The sequence below is a fragment of the Polypterus senegalus genome, chromosome 1, assembly GCF_016835505.1.
Source record: "Polypterus senegalus isolate Bchr_013 chromosome 1, ASM1683550v1, whole genome shotgun sequence".
NCBI classification, from domain to species: domain Eukaryota; kingdom Metazoa; phylum Chordata; class Cladistia; order Polypteriformes; family Polypteridae; genus Polypterus; species Polypterus senegalus.
Genome location: NC_053154.1, coordinates 239,567,575 through 239,587,714, shown reverse-complemented (window position 1 = coordinate 239,587,714; position 20,140 = coordinate 239,567,575). Strand labels below are relative to the sequence as shown.

Sequence of the window (20,140 nt, the reverse complement as noted above, 5' to 3'; positions counted from 1 at the left end):
ATTGCCAGTGTGCTTTTTTATGAAGTCAAATTAGATCAAACTTTATTTATAAAGCACATTAAGAACAGCCTAAACTGAATCATAGTGTTTTACAAGATAAGCTAAAGGGAACAGTTAAAATATACAGTGTATACAAAAAAACAAAACCACAATCATGACCAACCATCCATAAAAGATATACTCAAAATACCCACGCACATACATACACACTCTTAATCATGAAGAACCAACATATACAAACATAATATTTAACCTCTTTTGGGGTGAAAGACCAGCAAAAAGAACTAAGTCTTTAATGATAACCTAAAAGTAACTGACATTGGGGCAGATCTAATATAAGGTAAACTATTCAAAAGAGAGGAAGCAGCCACTGCACAAGGCTAATCCCAGTTTGCTTCAACCCAGACCTTGGCACCACTAACAGCATCTGGCTAACAGATCACAGTGCTCTTGTTGGTGTGTTAATGTGAAGGAGTTCCGAAAGATAAAACGTGCCCATTCCATTCAAACATTTAAAAACAAGTAACAAGATTCTAAAATCAATTCTGTAGTGGACTGGAAGCCATTGGAGCAAGGTCAGTATTGATTTGTTTTCACACTTGTAAGAGCCTGTCAATAGGTGAGCAGCAGCGTTCTGGAATAGCTACCAAAGTTGTAATGATGCCTCATCAATTCATACATACAAAGTGTTGCAATAAGACAAAGAGCCACAAAAAGATTTGGGGCAGCCTCTAGTATACTTGAACCCGGCTGCAAAGTGGTAAATTGATTGCACAATTGTTTACAGATTGGAGTCCAAAACAGAACTGAGTCGGCTGAGGCAAAATTGGCGGTTTTAAAGGAAGGCTGAGGAAGTGACATTGTTGGGGCCAGAACCGGAAGTAACGTCATCAGGACCAGGCGGAATTTCCCATAGCTGGTCTACCGTGGAAAGAGAGAAGGGATTAGCATACTCCGCCACCCCCCGGTCTGGTGTGGAATTACCTTCATTTAAGCTCTTTAGCTGCCTCCCATTGGCACATGTGTGACAATGTTTATCGAAATGGTCAAAACTGAAGTCTAAGTTCCTAACTGAAGATTTATGATGGATGGCGAATGATCCAAGAATAACATCACAGACATTCAAAATTTATGGGGATCCGAACATCACAATCTCGGTTTTGTTATCATTAAGTTTAAGAAAGTTTAATGCCAACTAGGTTTTAATATCATTTAAACACGCATGGAGAGACTGTAATGTCTCACTCTGATTTGATTTCAGTGGCAGATAGATTTGAGTATCATCAGCATATCAATGAAAAGAAAAGCCATACTTCTCAGTAGTCAAGCATAAAAACAGCATGTATATAAAACAGAGAATGAAACCCTGAGGAACTGCACAAGTAAGAGGGACTAGAGAGGATGAAAACTGATCTAGGTGAGAATAGAAAAACTCCTAATGCTTAAATAGGATATAAACCATTTAAGGGCATTACCTTGGACTCCTACATGCTGTTCAAGGCAGGACATAAGAATTGCATGATTCACACTATTGAAAGCTGAGGCTAGATCTAGCAAGACAGTGTCAGTAGTTCAAAGGAGGTCATTCTAAACCTTCAACAGCACTGTTTCAGTGTTGTGGGATCTGAATTGAAATTTTTCCAGAATAGTATAAAGACCTCTTGTATCACTTGGGAGATGAGTAGTCCAGCTTAAAAAAAGGCATGTGTTCCATATAGCAATGGTTTTCAAACTGGGGTTTGTGGCCCCTTGGTGGGTTTGACACATAGAGTAGTTTTTAAATAAACTCGGAATGTTCTTAAATTGTTGCATAAAAGGAGTCCTATACTGATGTAGTTATTAACTAGAGCTGTGGTTCTCAATTTGTGTGGTAATGTGAGCTGCTGGCACGTGAGAAGTGACTGAACAAAATAAATAAATGGTGGAAAGTAGCACTTAAGAGGTTTATTCATTTCATAGTGCCCAAACCCGAGTCTCAGTGCTTGTCTGTGTTTAAATTCCACTGCTCCATCTCACAGTGTTCCTTCTGCACTTTGCACATACCCATTTTTTCCCAAAGCTCTCAAATTAACAGCTTTCTCTTACTCCCCACTTCTCTGTGCAGATTTGTGCCAGGTTCGATACTGGCTGGGAGCCACATGCCAAGACTAATATATTTTTGCAAAAAAGATCATATTAGGTGAACATCAGGTTTCTCACCACTTTCTCCGGTCTGTTCTTCTAAACATTATAATATTTTTATATTTGGTAAACTTTTTTAGTTTTAGAAGGTGCTAGACTAATATAGAAGAATATATATTGAGGAGCAAAGATGAATGTTAACAATTATTAATAACAAAATAAACATATTCAAAGTTTCCTTTCAGTATTCATTAACATTAATCAACTAAGCATGGTAACACTCAATGCACCTTAAAAAATACACGAAGTAACAGGCAGAACAAAGAAGCAGAACTACTCAGCTATGAAACAGAAGGTTATTTTCATTTTTTTCCACCTTAAGTCATATGTAACTTGTGAGTTATTTTCTACTTTGTTTGACCTAGAGTAAATGTATATGTAATTATAAATTAAAAATATAGACATTTAGCCTGTCTGTTTTTACGCCATATCAAGCTGCACCACTGTTTTACTTAAAAAAATAATGAAAAAAGTGTACATAAAAAATTAAAAAAACAAACCTAAACAAAAAGTTATCTGTAATTCCTTGTTAAAATCCCCACATGCAATTTTAGCAGTGGGTAGGGGGGATGCTGGATTTGGGAATTATAGAAATATCACCTTTGATTGCGCCTAGTGAGAGTGTAAAACCAAAATTCCAATTCCAAAAAGCCTAGTGATATCACACAACATCTGATCACATATGTGTCTGTACTCTGCTACAGTTAAGCCTTTCTTTTTATTTGTAGGTCTACTATTGTCCTAAATCATGCTGTGTGATTACTGTTAGCAGTAAATCCAAGATAATGCTCACAGAATTACATTTATATTAGTGGTGGGTCCTGACCAGAAAGTATTTTATGGGACCTTCATTTAATAAGGTATGGAAACCCCAAACATAGCAGATCAACTAGACCTGACAACTTATTATATGTTGAAATCTCCAGTGTTCAAAATATAGTGCTAATATGACTAACAATAATCAATAAGGTATTATATATATATATATATATATATATATATATATATATATATATATATATATATATATATATATATATATATATCTGAGTGACAGTATAGTGCTGTAGTTAATTCTGCTGCCTAGCAGCTCTAGAGGCCAAAGTTTAAACTACCAGCTTGGATACTCAGTTTGTTTTCTATGGATTCTGTGATTTACATCTCAAATCACAAAGAAATAAATGTTAGTTTAATTGTTGACACTAAACTGTAAGTGCCTTACAAATGGCTCCTTTCATATTCCAAAGGATGCCATACAGGACTGCCCATTGTGCATTGCATGTTTTAACCTCTCACTTGAGCTCCTTGTTATTGCTCTTTGCCATCTTGATATTTCTTTATTTTCTTTATGTGCTGTCTTGACATTTCTTTACATGTTGACAATATTTTGCTGTTTCTTGGTAATGCTCCTTCTGATCTCCCGAACATCCTTGGTTTGTTTAGGTTGTTTGAAACCCTGTGTGGCTGGGAATTTAATTGGGCAAACTCTGCTCCTTCTGGTAAATTCCCTATGCCGTCAATTTTCTGTCCATATGTTCCTTAAGCTAACTCATTGAAATATTTGGGCATCAACATTTCTTCTTTTCAGCAGAACGTTGTTTCATGTAATTACCATTGAATTTTTAGGAGTGTGAAGGAACCCGTTTCCTCATGGCCATTTTTTCTGTTATCTTTCTGTTCTAAATTAGCAAACACCAGAGTGAATACAGTCCTGTGTTTTAACTTTATTAGTGCCATGCCATGTGATGTCCAGGTTGTCCGCAGCTGCCATTATGTTCTTGAACCTGGGACAGCAATAGACCAAGATGGACTAGGGAGAATGAGGACCTATAACAACAAGAGTTTCTATAAAATAGTGCAACATGCTTTTTATTAAATCTGTGTCCAAACAATAAACAGCAGTGCAAAATAAATAAGTCAATAATCCATAAAACAGTGCTGGGGAGGAAGATAAAATCATCAATAAATAATGGAATTAAATTCTCCATAAAACTGAGAATAAAATCAGAACTCCAGAATCACCCATAAGATCCTCTTTTCAGTGCTTTCTCTCTCTCTCTCTTTCTCTCTCTCTCTCTCTCTCTCATGCTCTAGTCTCACCCCGCTAAGCCATCTTCAGATATGTTCAGTGAGGCCCAGACCCTGGCAAAAGCAGTCCTCTGACTCCCATCCTGGCCACCATCAATGTTGAGCCAGACTCCATCTCTCTTATCAACACGGTGTCCACTGGATTCTCAGGGTTCCCTCCTCAACTCTTATTCCAGCCACCATCCTTTGGTGTTTACCAAGATGTGCTAAACATGGCTCTGTCTTCCCTATCACTTCAGCATCTGTGGCAACCCTAGGAGCACTATCATCACTTCTGCTCTCAACAGCAACTCCTCCCCAAGTAGCTCCTCTCACACAGCTCCCTTGCGGGGCTTCCTCAATTGCTTCTCCACTTTCTCCTTGCACTGACACTGGTTTGATTCTATGCTCCATACTTCCTTTATTCTCTTTTTCTTTTCATTTTTATAGTTCTTTCCCCATTTTTTACCCCAGGATTTTATAGCTCGTGAGTGCAGTGCCCTAATGATGACTTGTGAAGTGCCGATATGGAACGGCTGAGCTGATCGCACTTTCGCATGTTACAAGCAATCAGCTCTCTTCCACAACAAATAGCTGGTTGCCACGTAGTGCCACAGCCACACACTCCCACAGAACCCAAGGTGCACTGTGATTTTTATTTTGAAACACACACAGCCATGGACCCCTTACTCTCTTCACCACATACAGCCTTTCTCTCCCTTCTCAGGAAATATTGGTCAGAAGTTATACTGTATCATTTTTGTTTGCCTTTCTCTGGAATGGTAAGAGATCGTTCATGTAGCACTTCATTTTGATGTGTGATAACAGTTATACCTTTGGGTGTTTATTCTTCAACCATTATGGAGCTGATTAAATCCTCCCACAAACCTACCATGCTGATTACCTATTAACTTCAATATTATCTCCCATAGATCCCTCTCCTTGCTACTATTTCACTGTCTTGAAATTAAAGTCACATACCCCTACTTTAAATCCCTTAGTCTTATAGCTTCTCTGGATTTGGCAGGAAGTTGAGAAACATCCATTTTGGCACAACCATATCCCCATCTTCCAAATTCCTGCAGCTTTATCGAGGTGACAAACCTATCTCTTTTAAAAGTGTCAAGACATTTAATGATAGCTGAAAAGTGACTCTGACAACCAGGTTTACTGTTCCTCTTTATTTTTATTTTTCTATCTCCAGATCAGGTCAGTCTCTAAAGCAAACAAACAAGGTCCCAATATTCTCTACACTTCCTTTTCACACCATTAATATCCTTTATATCTTTTCATGATGGTTATTTTTAACTTTTATGTCAATGGTACTCCTAAATGCACGTCTGTGTGAGGTGTCTGCTGTTGTTTTCAGTCTGGCAACGTGACCACCCTACTTTTTCCCCAATTCATAAAAAAAACTATATTTAACAATATGTCTGCATACTCTTAAACCCAAATTATCAGCATATTCAGTTTAAATGTGTAGATTGTCTGTGCCTTTATCCTTGTAAAGTGTATATTATCACATAAATAAAATCTGACCAAATAGGTCAGCTGTAAATCAGTTGTATTGCACCAATGTAAAAGTCTTTTTTAATCTAGTCTAGACATTCACCAGCTAATTTTGGCATTGTGATTGTTAAAACAAAGTTTAGAGTAAATTACAGAAAACCTCCTTAAAGTAAACCAATCAGGTATTCAGGTTTCTACAGCAGATGAGATCAAGGTCCTGTCCTTCCAAAGTCACAGTGTATTTTTACTGCAAGCTGTGGCTAATGATATTCACTACCAGTGATTACGAGAAGTAAGGAAATCAACGCTGTATAGTATTGCAATATATTTTGTAGTGATATATCATAATACACACAAACAATGTATAATTTTTATTACTTATTTAAAATTTTTGGGTCATCTGTCAGAATATAGAAGCAATTTATTGTTATTTGTATTTTTCTAAATTCAAAAGGTCAAGCACCAAAAAATTAGGACTACAACAGAGAATAAAATATAAAATAATCTGTCCAAAAGTAACCAACCCAAGAGGGATAATATTAGTTTCCATAAGCTGAAAGAAACAAGAGCTTGATATGATGCATCGCCATATGGAAAGTTCTCTGGCATTAACACAAATTAAAAGTCTTTTTTTTTCTTCCAGCTGACATGAGCACTAGATTTTGAATTCTCCATAATATCAAAGAGGAGAATACAGGAGTGCTACAAACTGTGTTACGAATTACACTGAGAATTATAAGATTTCTTCTCAGAACAAACCTCAGCCGAGGTCTTTCATTACATTCAGCTACATTGTTCATACACATCCTATAGCTATTTTGTTCATCCCATTCTAGGTTTGCAAAGTTCACATATATATGAATGTGCAATGAAGCTCCATTTTTAACTTTTGTGTGATGCTAAAAATGAATTAGAAACATTTTGTGCTTGTATGCAAATTTAGTAGCCTATTAACGGGATTACTGGCATACATTCATGTCTACAATTATAAAAATAATTAATTGGGATGAATTTATTCAAGAATTTCTTTATTATGGGTAACAGTTTGACTCGTTTTGCGTCTATGGATATTATTTCAACTTTAAATTCAGTGTAAAAAAGGTTAATAAATTTCACAGCATTGCATTAATAACCATATTTCCTGCATTGCAATTAAAAAAAACTGCAATATTATCATTATCATTATTCTAAGTATCACGATAACATTGTCATGGCCTCTCTTATAGTTTCCAATCCCTGGAGTTTTTCTCAAGACAGATTTTTTATTAGACAGAAAAGTTAATATTAAGCTGCTGTGCTGTCAGATCTTTCCAGGGCCACTGCTACATGTTTTACAACCTCCTTTTACAGTGTATAATTTATTTTGACATTCTCTGAACTCTTCTGACTTTGACATAATTCTTTTAAACAAATGCAGTAACTTTTAAGTTTATCAAAGAGACTCATCTTAAGGTGAATCCCAGTGCCTGATTTTGTGAGAATAGACTTTTCACAACATGTGCTTGAACCAAAGATAAAGAACACTGAATTTGTAAAAGTTGTTCTTTCCAAGACTGCCCACAGCTTGATAGCACTGCCGATAATTATTTCATGGCATTACAACAGTGCTTTTTCATGGTGCTCTTCACATCTTTACAATACATAGAACATTGATCAGAGCACCAATGCAATACCCCGCCAGGGCAAGAGGGGGTACCACCACTAACAACGCCATCACCCCTGTAGCTCCAAGAAGCTGCCCAGAGAGGGCTCCTAAGACGAGCCCACCATCAGCTAAACATCACCCCTTCCGGTCAGGATGATATTTATTCAAGGGCTTGAGATTGTGTCTCAAACTGAGGAGCACAGTTCCATTCCTTGACCTGGACCTGCTTGAGAGAGTTGATTTATTTGAAAATCCACAGAGACTGAGAATGAAGTTGTTATGCCTGGTTTCTGTTATGCTCATTTTTGTTCTGATTTTCGGAACACTCACAGTAAATGGAATGACCTGTTTGGCACACCAATTTTTCTTTGGGTCTCCTCTCCCTTATTTGCCCCTCACAGTATATATAAAACATGAATCTCACATCCAGATACCTTTTGAAGATTGTAAAGGTTTCTACTTCAACATCATGGATCAGTAGTTTGTTCCAGATTTCCACAACTCTTTGAGTGGAAAAGTATTTCCTGGCATCAGTCTTTATTTCTACTGGTGTCCCCAAGTATGTGATTCACGGTTTAGGTGAAAGAATTCTATCATATCTACTTTATCAATGTCTTTAAGAATTTTGAAGATTTGAATTAGGCCCCATGTAGTCTCATCTGCTCAAGATAGTGTAGTAGGCCCTTTGAGTAGAACATCTCATAGGTTATTTCAGTAATTAAGAACTTGTTTTTCATATTTTGAATTGGGAGGCATAAAAAATTCAGTGCTTGATTATTAATAAAAATGACAAACCTATATAGTAAATAGGACAGTGAATGAAAATATTTACAGCATTGCTGACAGTAGGCCCCTTTAAAAACATGCACCATCCAACCACTATAAAGTTACTTACCCCATGTAGTTTGTACTGGTGGCTGAGAAAAAAATTTTAAATCCATGTTTTCATGAAGGAAAGACATAATAAAACTTCAAATTAAATATGATCTAACAATGGACAACTAATGGTGTTGTGAAAAATGGTGAACAGTTCTGGACAACAGCAAACAATGCAAAAAATGTTCATGAAAAAAAAAAATCTTCTCATCACTTCTGTCACATAGTTCATACGTTCGTTATCAATTTGTATCCTCAGGTCGTAAATAGTTGTACATTATGCTAAAATAGTATTAATACTTACTTTTGGAAAACTCAGCTTGATAGAAACAAATAGAGCACATTCCCATTATACTGCGCATTTGAATTGAAGACGTGGTTCTTGACTAATAAAGATAGACAGATCTTTCTATTTATGTATGTGCTGATAGTTCTAGAAGAAGCTAATTAACATTTCTTTAACAAAAAAAAAAGTTTTGCATGTATGGAGCAGGCGGATAACAGACATTTGGATTGTACCACACTAGTAATGTGAGATTATTGTTTCTTTTTCCCACGGATATTGTTCACATTGCTTGCCATTGTACAGCACTGGTCAACATTGAATTCTCTTATGTCATAAACTGCTTTTTGTCCATTCAGCATGGAAACATGAGACTAATAACTTCTTTTGGCCACCACTGTAATGCACATGGCGTAAGTCACATATATAACAAATTATTTATTAGGTGGAGAATTCCTTCAAAATTTGTTTTTAGACAACCAATACAAATTCTAAAAAAACAATCTAAAAATGTTTTAGCCTATTTTTACAGATATTGGTAAATGATAAGATGAGGCTATACAGTATGTGTAAAAGGGTGAACTTTTTATTTATCTGAAAAAGGTGTGTTAAATTACCCAGGATTTATAGTACAGTATATACGTTGAATTACACATCCATATTAAGAGTAAGCAAATAGGTTTTCTGACATTTTAATTAATCAGAAAAATACTAATAATGCACAAAGAATATAATTATAACAAATTCAGAAACAAATGCTCTTTTATACATTTGACAAGTACACAAAATAACTAGATACTGTATGGAACCTCTTATTTAATGGAGAAAGTACTACTGTATATATTATTTTAACATGTAACAGATTTTTTGATTTAAAGTTACATTTTTCTTTATTAAATGTGCCCTTCAATAAGGCAAATTAATTTGGGAGTCTTTAATCAGTTAATTGCTAGAAGCAAGACATTACTGCACGAGATGTATATTGTATTGATTTCCTTTGACATTTGCAAAGAAATTAGTGGCTTATAAAATATTTAAATATTACTTATTTTAAGTTACATTTTTCCACATATGTTAATTTACATAGATATTAAAATGTTATAAAAAATATTTATTGTAATTATTTTTATGCCCCCAACCTCCTCCCCGCATTCCAATATAGAGTCAATTTTTTAACAATAGTATACAGAGTATACAATATTGCATAAAAATGTTTTATTCTTAGACCAGGAGAGCTTTGTCGCAATGATATTATATTAAGGAGAATGTCTTTCATCTTTTACTAAACTCTTATCTACGCATCCAAAGGCTGACCCTAAGGCAGAAGGTGGCATGGCTCCACTTAATTTTCAATTTTATTACCAGCTATAAAAACCTGGACATTGACACAAATAGATGAACACACACAGGCTTGGTCTGCAATAGAAATACAACTTCTTTATATTCCTTGCTTTGTGCCCCAGTAAATGCAAGTTATCATCAATATACTAACAACCCAATTGTCTTTAATTCACTTCGACTATAAAACCAATGTAGGAAGCACTTCAAGTTAGAGAATATTTTTTCTGTGGCACCTCTACATGATAACCAGCTTTTTCCATCCTCTCAAACTTACACAGTTTTTAATGTTTGGAATACGTATGGGATTAAATTACTTAGAGATTTGTACATAGATAATGTCTTTGAATCCTACAAACTATTACACTACAAATTTAGCTTCCCTTCCACCCAATTTTTCCACTATTTACAAATTGCTAAACAGAATCTGACCAATTTTCCTCACCTCCCACCTACCTATTCCAGAAGAAATATTGATCAGTCTTGTGTACGCAGGCAGCATTTCTATAATATTTAAAAACATTTTAAAGTCCCTTCCTTTAAAAGATCCCAGAGTACAGTGGGAAAAGGATCTCTTACTCAACATTTCAGAAAAGAAGTGGAAAGCAGCCATGCACATAATTCACTCGAGCTCCATATGCACAAAGCATACAATTATTCAACTTAAAGTCTTTTACCAAGCACAACGTTCTCATTTGAAATTGTCCAAAGTGTTTCCAGGGCAAGATCCAACCTGCGAACGTTGCAATCAAGCTCCAGCCTCACTGGTCCACATGTTTTCGGCCTGCATTAAATTAACATCACTCTGGACCAAAATCTTTAAATGCCTATCAGACAGTATTGGTGTCACAATCACTCCTTTATACATTAACAGCTGTGTTTGTTGAGCTCCCAGATGGGCTTAAAGTGAAGAAGGACAAACTAACTATAATTGCCTTTACTACACTTTTGGCACATAGACTTATCTTGCTCAACTGGAAGAATCCTAACTCACCTCTTTAAAGTCAGTGGATAATTTCTGAGAAGGTCGGCATCCTTCAACATCTGCAATAAGATGCTGCAGATGTTCTACCAGACGGTTGTGGCGAGTGCCCTCTTCTATGCAGTGGTGTGCTGGGGAGGCAGCATAAGGATGAAAGACGCCTTACGCCTGGACAAACTTGTTAAGAAGGCAGGCTCTATTGTAGGAGTAAATTTGGACAGTTTAACATCTGTGGCAGAGCAACGGGCATTAAGCAAACTCCTGTCAATCATGAATAATCCACTGCATCCACTGAACAGTGTCATCTCCAGGCAGAGGAGTAGCTTCAGTGACAGACTTTTGTCACTGTCTTGCTCCACTGACAGACTGAGGAGATCATTCCTCCCCCGCACTATGCAACTCTTCAGTTCCACCAGGGGGAGTAAATGCTAACATTACTCAAAGTTATTGTCTGCTTTTTTATTTTTATTTTTTTTCATTTTTATTACTATTTAATTTAATATTGTTTGTTTTTTTTTTGTATCAGTATACTGCTGCTGGATTATGTGAATTTCCCCTTGGGATTAATAAAGTATCTATCTATCTATCTATCTATCTATCTATCTATCTATCTATCTATCTATCTATCTACTAGTTGAAATTGAATAAAAAATCTAATTCTCACTTAGAGGATCTGTTCAAAACTTTAAAAAAGGCAGGATATAATCAATAACATTTTAGAATAAGCATTTATATTGGGGAAAATGATTCTCTTCCCTCTTTTCTACTCTTAAAGTTTTACTCTGGTTGTTGGCTTTCCTCACTTTTTCTTGGGTGGGGGTTCATTTGAATTTAGTTTTGTTAAGTTTGACTTGTTTTTATGGAGTGTTACTTGCTTTTAATAAATTCAATAAAAAAGAGAAATAAATTATTATTAAAAATAATTGTGGATAGGCTTGGGCTCTAAATAGAGAAAAGGCTCAGTAAAATAAGGGGTATGGTGGTGGAAGGATGGATGGATATGAGTGGAATAATTAAGCTACACTGGTCATGGCTTAATAGTCTCTGCAGATTTCCTTATACCTTCAAATGGCAATAAGCCAGTTAGAAAATGAGTGAGTTTTTATGAAAAAGTTGCAAACTTTAAATTAAAAAATATATTTATTTTAAAGTGATGACATTGTGTTGGAAAATAAGGAAAGCAATTTATTTTGGAAAAGAGTGATGAGACCATCCTCCTGTTTTCTTGTACCATAGTTGTAAACTACTGTATGACTTTAGGTTACTCAAAACATTGCTATGGATATTTTCTTTCGTGTTTAGGAAGCTCGCCTCACTGTACATTCTCTTCTACCATTCTCTACCTTCTCTCAAATGATAACCATAATATCAACAGAGCAGACATTTTACTCAGAAGCCACACTGGACTCAGCTGTAGAATGGCCAATAGGGGGGAGGTGGATTGTTGGCCAAGGTGTCCAGGACTCAAACTGTGTCTGGCTTGTCTGTCTTCTTTTATACAATCTGGCCGTGATTCTACAATTAACTTGATAGACAGATATTGTTGTTTTTGTTTATGTTTATTAGTTCCTAGTTTATTTTTGATGTATTTGAACAAATCTGTATCCTCATATAGTTCTGTTTAGTTCTGTACCACTTGTTATGTGCTTACAGTCGCCACCAATGTGGTATTCTCTGGCAACAATATTAGATGGAGGAGCAGACCCCTTTCCAGTCTTGTCTGTAATCTAAATGCTGTGGTTTTGATCTCAACTATTTTCTAATATATAGATTGTATTTTTTTGAGAAATTATTATGTCTGCTTTATATTTATCAACAATCTATTTTTGTACAACGATCATTTACTGCCAATGAATGTTGACTATCCATTGTGGGCATGAAACATAATTATATTTGGTAGAAGGGTTTCTGTTAAATCAAAAAAATGGTATTTTCTTGAAACAAAAATGAATCATTGGATGGGCCTGCATGAATATAACATCTATATGACAATATTTTTTATCACATTATTTCATATTTGTCGGTTTTCAGCATTGAATTCCTCATATTTTGTGTTATCCTTAAATGAAATGCTATTTCAGTATTTCTATCCTTTTTAAATTTATGATCTCTGTTTGTTCTTTTTGAGCCTATTTTCCCAATTTTTAGCACTTTGGTGTTTATTAAGGATATTTTGTGATTACAAATTTTTACAATATGGTACGTCAAGAATGAATTCATTTTAATGGCAACAATAAGACTAGGGTTCACAACCTGAGTGATCTCTACATGGACCTTGCATGTTGTCCTGTTGTCCATAAGAGTTTTCTCTAAGTCCTCCCATTTCCTTCCACAGTGAAAAGGCATGCGGTTGCAAAATTGACCCGTGTGTGTGTTCAGCCGCGATGGGCTGGCTCCCTGTCCAGGTGTTGTTCCTGCCTTGCACCCAATAATTGCTGGGATAGGTAATATGCTGATTTTTCCTATTTCTGTCTTATGTAAAGCAAGCAGAAGGAAGTCAACACTGCAAGGCTTTTACTTTAAAGACGCCATTGGTGAATATGATCCAGAAAGAAAAGTGAGAAGACCAACCGAACACAGACGTAAATCTACAATGTTGGGAACAAGCTATGAAGAACAAGAGAGGCTAAAGGAAATTATGAAGAGAACTTTGGAGAACCAGGCTAAGACAGATGAAAAACCTACTTTGGATTTTGATCCTGATCTGTTTTACAATGTTTATATGGAAAGTAAGTATTTGCCGCAAATTTAACTTCAGCTAAAATTAGCCTGAACAGAGAACTGTTGTCTTCTTTATCTGAAATAACTACTTTACATAAAAATTACATATATGATATATTTAGGGGTGCACAGTGGTAGCACTGTTGCCTTGCAGTAAGAAGACTAGGATTTGCATCCTGTGTGTTCCATGCATGGGGTTTGCATGTTCTTCCCGTGCCTACATGAGTTTTGTCCTGGCACCCCAGTTTACTATCAAAGTCCAAGGTTAGGTGGATTGGCGATGCTAAATTGTCTCATTTGTGTGTATGTGTGGTATGTGAATGTGTCCACCCTGTGATAAGCTGATTTAGTTTATTGTATACTCATTTCTCCCCACTGGTTTAATGGCCATTTTCTAGGTTCACCCAAGATGGCCTGTTGCCCCACAAAAGAAGTACGGGAGTTGATATTTATTTTTCCTAAAGACAACCTTCTTTATGTAAAACATTAAAAGAAACCTTTGGCTTATTCTTTGTGGACCATGTTTTGTGTCACTTTTTTTCTTCAAAACGACCTTGAGAACTGGTTTTCTCATTGTGATGAAGAAAAACATGGTCAAATATCAACTATTTTTATCCCCCTTATTTTTCAAAGTTCAAAGCTTATTTATTTATCAGATGTACATTAATACAACACTTAACATTAAGGGTGGCAAGGAAGTGTTTTTAGACAAATGCATAAAAAATACATAAAATATTGAATTAAAAATGACAAAGTTAAATAAAACATTGTAGCAGAGACTGAATAAAACTTAGTATAAACAACACCGTTATATGTTAATAGCACATCCAAAGTCTAAAAAGGACAATATGTTAAATACAACAAAAACTTATATGTCGATGTAACCCTGACCAGTAGGGTGACTTCCTGAGAGAGATGGCAGTCTGTTACAGTCTTCCATTTTTTTGAGTTTAAATATAGTCTTATTGTAATAACTTTATGACATTTTTGTTTATTAAGAGTAAGCTGTTATGCAAAATATGAAAAACATATGATATCTGTTTATTTATATATTTATAGTTTAATCATACTGTAAATACTTAAAAACTTGATTACGCCATTTTTATCTTCCAGGGGAAGACCAGAATTTTGCCCTATTTAACTTTGTCACAGAGCAGATGAATGAAATTGAAAATGTTCAAGAGCACATTGAGGAGGTAACAAAGCTTTCATAAGCAGCTCGTTCTTCTAGTACTATAACCAGCTTGCAACCTGACTTGCTTATGAATGTTCAGTTGGACATGCAGGGGGCTACGACTGAACCTGAGACGTGTTATTTTTTCATGTTTCTCTCAATCTCTTTATCACCATGCTGACAAAACCAGCTGCCATCAAGTCCCAGTGCCAGTTTCTGTATGACTGGCAGAATGGAGTCACACTACATGCAGCATTTCAGCAATAATAATCTACACTGCAGTCCCAAAAGAGGTTCGGTCATAAACAACAAACAAGTAATACACATTTAAGAGATGTGTTGATTATTTTAGAGGCATACTGAAGTATATAATTATCTTTATATAAAAATTGTATTATGTGCACTATTGTGTAAAATACATGATATGCTCCAGTAACAATAAATAACATGCAGATGTAGTCACGTTTTTACCTAGAACTCATTATTTGTGAACAGTCATGCTGACCCTTCCAAATATTGTATTTTTTTTAACCTGTCACCAATTGATGAATATAAAGCTAAGAGGAGCTCAAATATATACAGTAAACAAACAAAAAAATACTAGCACAAAGACAGTCCTGATTCCTATTAAATCCTTCAATCAAGCTTATAAGAAAACATTTGTTCAAATATTATTTTAAAAAAAGTGTTGCCTGATGTAATGTTCTTTATTTCTTGGGGGCATTTTCCAAAAATAACTTACTTAAGTAGATGTTATTATCCATTCAAACCAAAATTGGACATATCATCAACATTCAATATACTGTAAAACCAACAGTACGTTAGAGATGTTTTAGCAGTAATTTTTAGTAAGTGGAATGCATGCATGTTTGATTCCCAGCTTTCTCAGTCATCAGTTGGTGGCGGTGGAAATTTTTTTTTAATAGGTTGTCTCGTCAGCTGTTTTTCAGTTGTGCACTGATTCTGTTTTTAATCAATATGCAGTATTTACACATTAAATTTATGTTAGTGAGAAATTAGAAATCATTGCTGAATGAAAGCATCTTTCATTCTTTAAAATTTGCAGAATTTTATTTTCAAATAATAATTTTAATCATAAAGAGTGATTATGGCTAAAGTGAATATATGGTTTTAGTAAATTAAATTATACATAGTAAGAAGGAATCTAACATTTACATTTTATGAATTATTTAGCTCTGTTTTCTCTGATTTATATAACATTAAATTTTCTGCTTGAAATTTTGATCCTGGTATTCCATTTCTTCTGCCTCGTCCCTCAGAAATGAGGTGATTAAGTTGATAAGACATTCCATACTTGTCTTGCACAAGTCTCTGTGTTTCCAAGTGAGCGCTGCTTTTGGATTTGTTCTCTTTTCGTGGTTGTTTTCCGTCTTGCACTGGATGCTGTCAGCATAGTATCTCATTCCTTTGATTGAATATAGCAGTTTTGAGAAGGTTATGGCTTTAAAGAATGCTATGAATCCTTTGGTAGATGGAGGCCCTTAGGGTAGGTGTATGTGGTCTGAGTGATGTAAAGGAAGCTAAAACTACAAAATATGACACCTTTATCATACAAAGTTATATAGGGGAGGGAGAATACAATAAGAACACAGAGCACTGCTCAAAAAAAAAAAACCAAAACAACTATGAGATCTGGTTTTTTCCAACTACACAAACTGCTTAAAATAGTTTATTGTACTTACAGTTTTTCAGAATGTTGAAGACCAAGTCACTTTTTTTGAGGCGTTATTTTTGAATGTTTTGTTTGCTTCATATGAAAAAACTGAAACAGCTACTTTTTGAAAATCAACATGTGGGACATCTCCCCCTGAGGCTACACATTCACCAACATACTTTTATTATCTTCGGGGTGAGAAATTATCTAGTTTCCCACTGTTTGTGGTAGTAGTGGGCTTTGCTGGGTTGTGTAGATTGGCATCTCCGATTTTGGCTGCTCAGTGGTGATATACGGGAGGGGGGGCTTTTGGGTCTGTCACAGATGCCAACAGGAAAGTATATGATGGGGCTGGATTGGAGGGAAATAATCAACATGTGTGACAGTGCTGTAGTCAAATTATAGAGCGGCAGGCTTACGCTATGAGGTCCTAGGTGACCGTTTTTCACATTCATATGATGAGTGCTGTAAAGGTGACTTGGGGAAATCAGATCAGAGGAGCACTGACCAACCATATGTATAAGAGACTGTAGATCACAATTATTATAAATGTCTGCAGTCTTGATCCATTTAATAAAGTTTGGGAGTGACTGTTAAACCTCTATGAAGTGAAGGAAAGCCAGTGTCTTTACTAGATTGCTGAAAGTAGGAATAACCTATTAGAAAGAATGGGAAAATCACTTGGAGCATGGATAGAAGTGCTTGTAAAGGAATCTCTCCCTTTTTTGGTACACTTGAGGAAATAAATCCCTAAAAGGATCGGGCACTACTTTTTCTAAGATCAGCACTATAAAACTATTTTTGAATGCAGACCTCTTGTGTCAGCCTATTCATTGATTCACTGGTCCTTGGTCTTGTGTTTTTTTCCTAAACGTTTTAATGTCTGCTAGGTTTTGGCTTCAGTGACCCTGAGCTTGCAAATGATGTGTTAGGCTGTTTCAGAAGTCTCCTTAGGTATCCCAGTCATCACTAGTTTTTCATTTATTAAAAGCCCAGAAAACAGCTGTGATTTTGGTGGTTATAAATGATTCTGGACCCACATAGGTTTAATTTCTCTAGGAATGTTTATAATTAGAGGTTTTTTTTCTCTCTTTCATATGACCATATCTCAGTTCTAATGTTAATAGGCTCTTTGTTTTAATGGATTTTTTCTTACTCTATTGATGCTGATTGATCATCCAACGATCAAAAATGGCCAATTTTCACTTCAAATGACACACTTGGTGATTGCTAAATTGGCTGCTGTCAAAAACTTTAGCATATGATTTTCAAATTTTTATGGTAATTTAATTACATTATGGTACTTTAGAAACCACGTGTGTAGGTTGTCTGTAAACATAAAGCAGACAGTCAACCTTTAGTAGAGTGAAAAGATCAGAAATTGTCTTTTACATTAAAGAAAGTAATAAAACTGAGAAAAAGGAACATGAGAAGATGTCCTGTGCATGGAGAGGAACAGCAGATGTATATGTTGTCCAGCTGAACTTGGCATGGAAGAAAAGAGACCCATGCAAAAGATAGACATGTCTCTTTTAAATAAAATGGACACTACTTTTGAATGTGGACAGTGACTGAGCTTGTGTTTAGTAGCAGCTCACATTTTGAATTAAAATAAAAGGAAGGCGTTGCTAGTAAACAGTAAGTTTTTAGCTTAGGAGCTAAATTTGTCAATTTTGCTTGTAAACTTGTTAAGCATGTTAGCCTTTTATATTCTTGATAAACATCTTATGAAAATTTTATTAGAACATTTCTTTAATGCCATATATGTTATAAATAATTATTTTGTGTACAAGCATAATTTTATAGTTATTAACAGTAAGCATATAGAATTTGAGGTTGTGAATAGAAAATCATAAAAAAGGTCAACACATATATGGAACATAAGGCTTCACATATGGTTATGAAGGAAATTTGTAAAAAAAAAAAAAATGAAAGGATAACGAAAACAATCAGAATCAGGAACTTCTAGTAACATGAAATTTGTTATTGGTTTTCACCCTTAAAACCTGACTGGAGCATCACTAGTTTAAGCATATATATTTCTCTTCATGCATGTTAATGGTGTAAGGTTTAGTGTTTTACTGTCATTGTATTATAACTAGCTTGGCTCTAAGCCTAAACAGTACTGTATGCATGTTAAAGCTGTTCAGATTTTTGTATTGTTTATTTTCCCTCAAACAAATTTACATCTCAAATGTTTTTTTTTCTGTCATGTATGGTAGATAATTTAGATATCCTCAAATTGCATATTACTTGCAACTGTCCATTGATTTAAGTGTTTATTTAATAATATGTCACTGACTAGCATGAGGGCATGAAAGATTCAAAAGGTTTCTTGGTATTAGTCAATAATGCATAAAAGACTTCATTGCTAGAATTGAACTGTTATAGCACTTTTCGAACTTTTTTCAAAATCTATTTGATTTTTATCAACGGGGTTATAAGATGTCATGTTTATACATTTTGATATGATTTAGATTTAGCCTTATTTTATTTTTCCCTTTGTTAAGTCTTGCAAAACAATACTTTAGCACCTAGTTCAATAAGTTCTATAAATAGTCATTATATAGTTGTTCACGTAAACTTGATGTAGATAAAAATCCAAAGAAGTCACATTACATAAAGTAATCTTTTTTTTTTTATTATTGTAGTTAAAACTGAGTATTGCAATCCTAAAAAACAAAGATTTCAATGAGAATGAAGAGCATAAGATCATCATGGCAGAAGTTGAACAGAAACTGAAACAAGCCACAGAGGCTAAAAACAAGTATAAAGCAGACATTAAAAAGAAAGAAAAGACTGTAGATTGCATCAGAACAGGTATGTATAATGTCAAAAAATGAATCATGTCAACATTTTGTAATTAAAATTCAAGTAAAAGTGAATTTTCTTTTTACTAGAAGATCAACAACAAGAGTGGAGATTCTTAGAATTCTGTGTTTTATATGATTTTTGGGGTTTTATCCTGGCAATTTTAGTTTTGTATGTATTTTACAATGTTTAGCCACTTTGTATTTAGTCATTAATTAACATAATTTTATTTGAATGCTTTTGCATCACCGTTTTACGTTATGTCAATACTTATGTACTAGCCGATGCCTGCCGTAGCATAGAATAGGAACGGAAAACGGTGAGAAAGGAATTCAGAAATCAAGAAGAAAGAAATACTTCTTGAAAGACGCAGATGTGAATAGGTGTTTTGCTGCAGATGACAGATAATGAGTCGAAAGATCTAACCCTAGAAAAAGTCACGTACAACTGACCGTAGCTGAAGACTGGTTGTTTTAGATTAACGCAAATCTTTGTAGACGTTTGTCCTTGGGACTTGTTGATAGTCATGGAGAAGGTGAGTCTGAGTGGGAATTGTGTGCATTTAAATTTAAAAGGGAAATTGGTGTCGGAAGGAAGGAGAGAGATTCTGGGAATGAAGATTGTATCAGAATTTTGGATAGTGAACAGTTTGCACTCAATAATCTCTTATATATATATATATATATATAATCTCTTCTCATATATATTTATCTTCGTCTTGCTTCCCCTTCAAACCCAGTTACCCCCACATGCAGCCCACACGGCATTTCTCGATTCCTTTTCCTCCACTTCCAAACCCTTCCCCACCTGGTTCGTCCTTCTTCCACTTTAAACCCAGCCCCCAACACACAGCCCACATAGCATTTCACAATTCCTAT

At 35.0% G+C, this 20,140-nt stretch overlaps 1 protein-coding gene across 1 annotated transcript in view; it reads left to right on the top strand.

Moving 5' to 3' along the window:
• The window catches only part of LOC120540091 (coiled-coil domain-containing protein 114-like), an 84,212-nt gene that overhangs the window by 30,733 nt on the left and 33,339 nt on the right, over positions 1-20,140 (top strand). Inside the window, exons 2-4 of the mRNA XM_039770580.1 lie at positions 13,365-13,610; positions 14,716-14,798; positions 19,103-19,271. Coding sequence (XP_039626514.1) covers positions 13,365-13,610; positions 14,716-14,798; positions 19,103-19,271 — 498 coding nt within the window. The remainder of the gene's footprint in view (positions 1-13,364; positions 13,611-14,715; positions 14,799-19,102; positions 19,272-20,140) is intronic.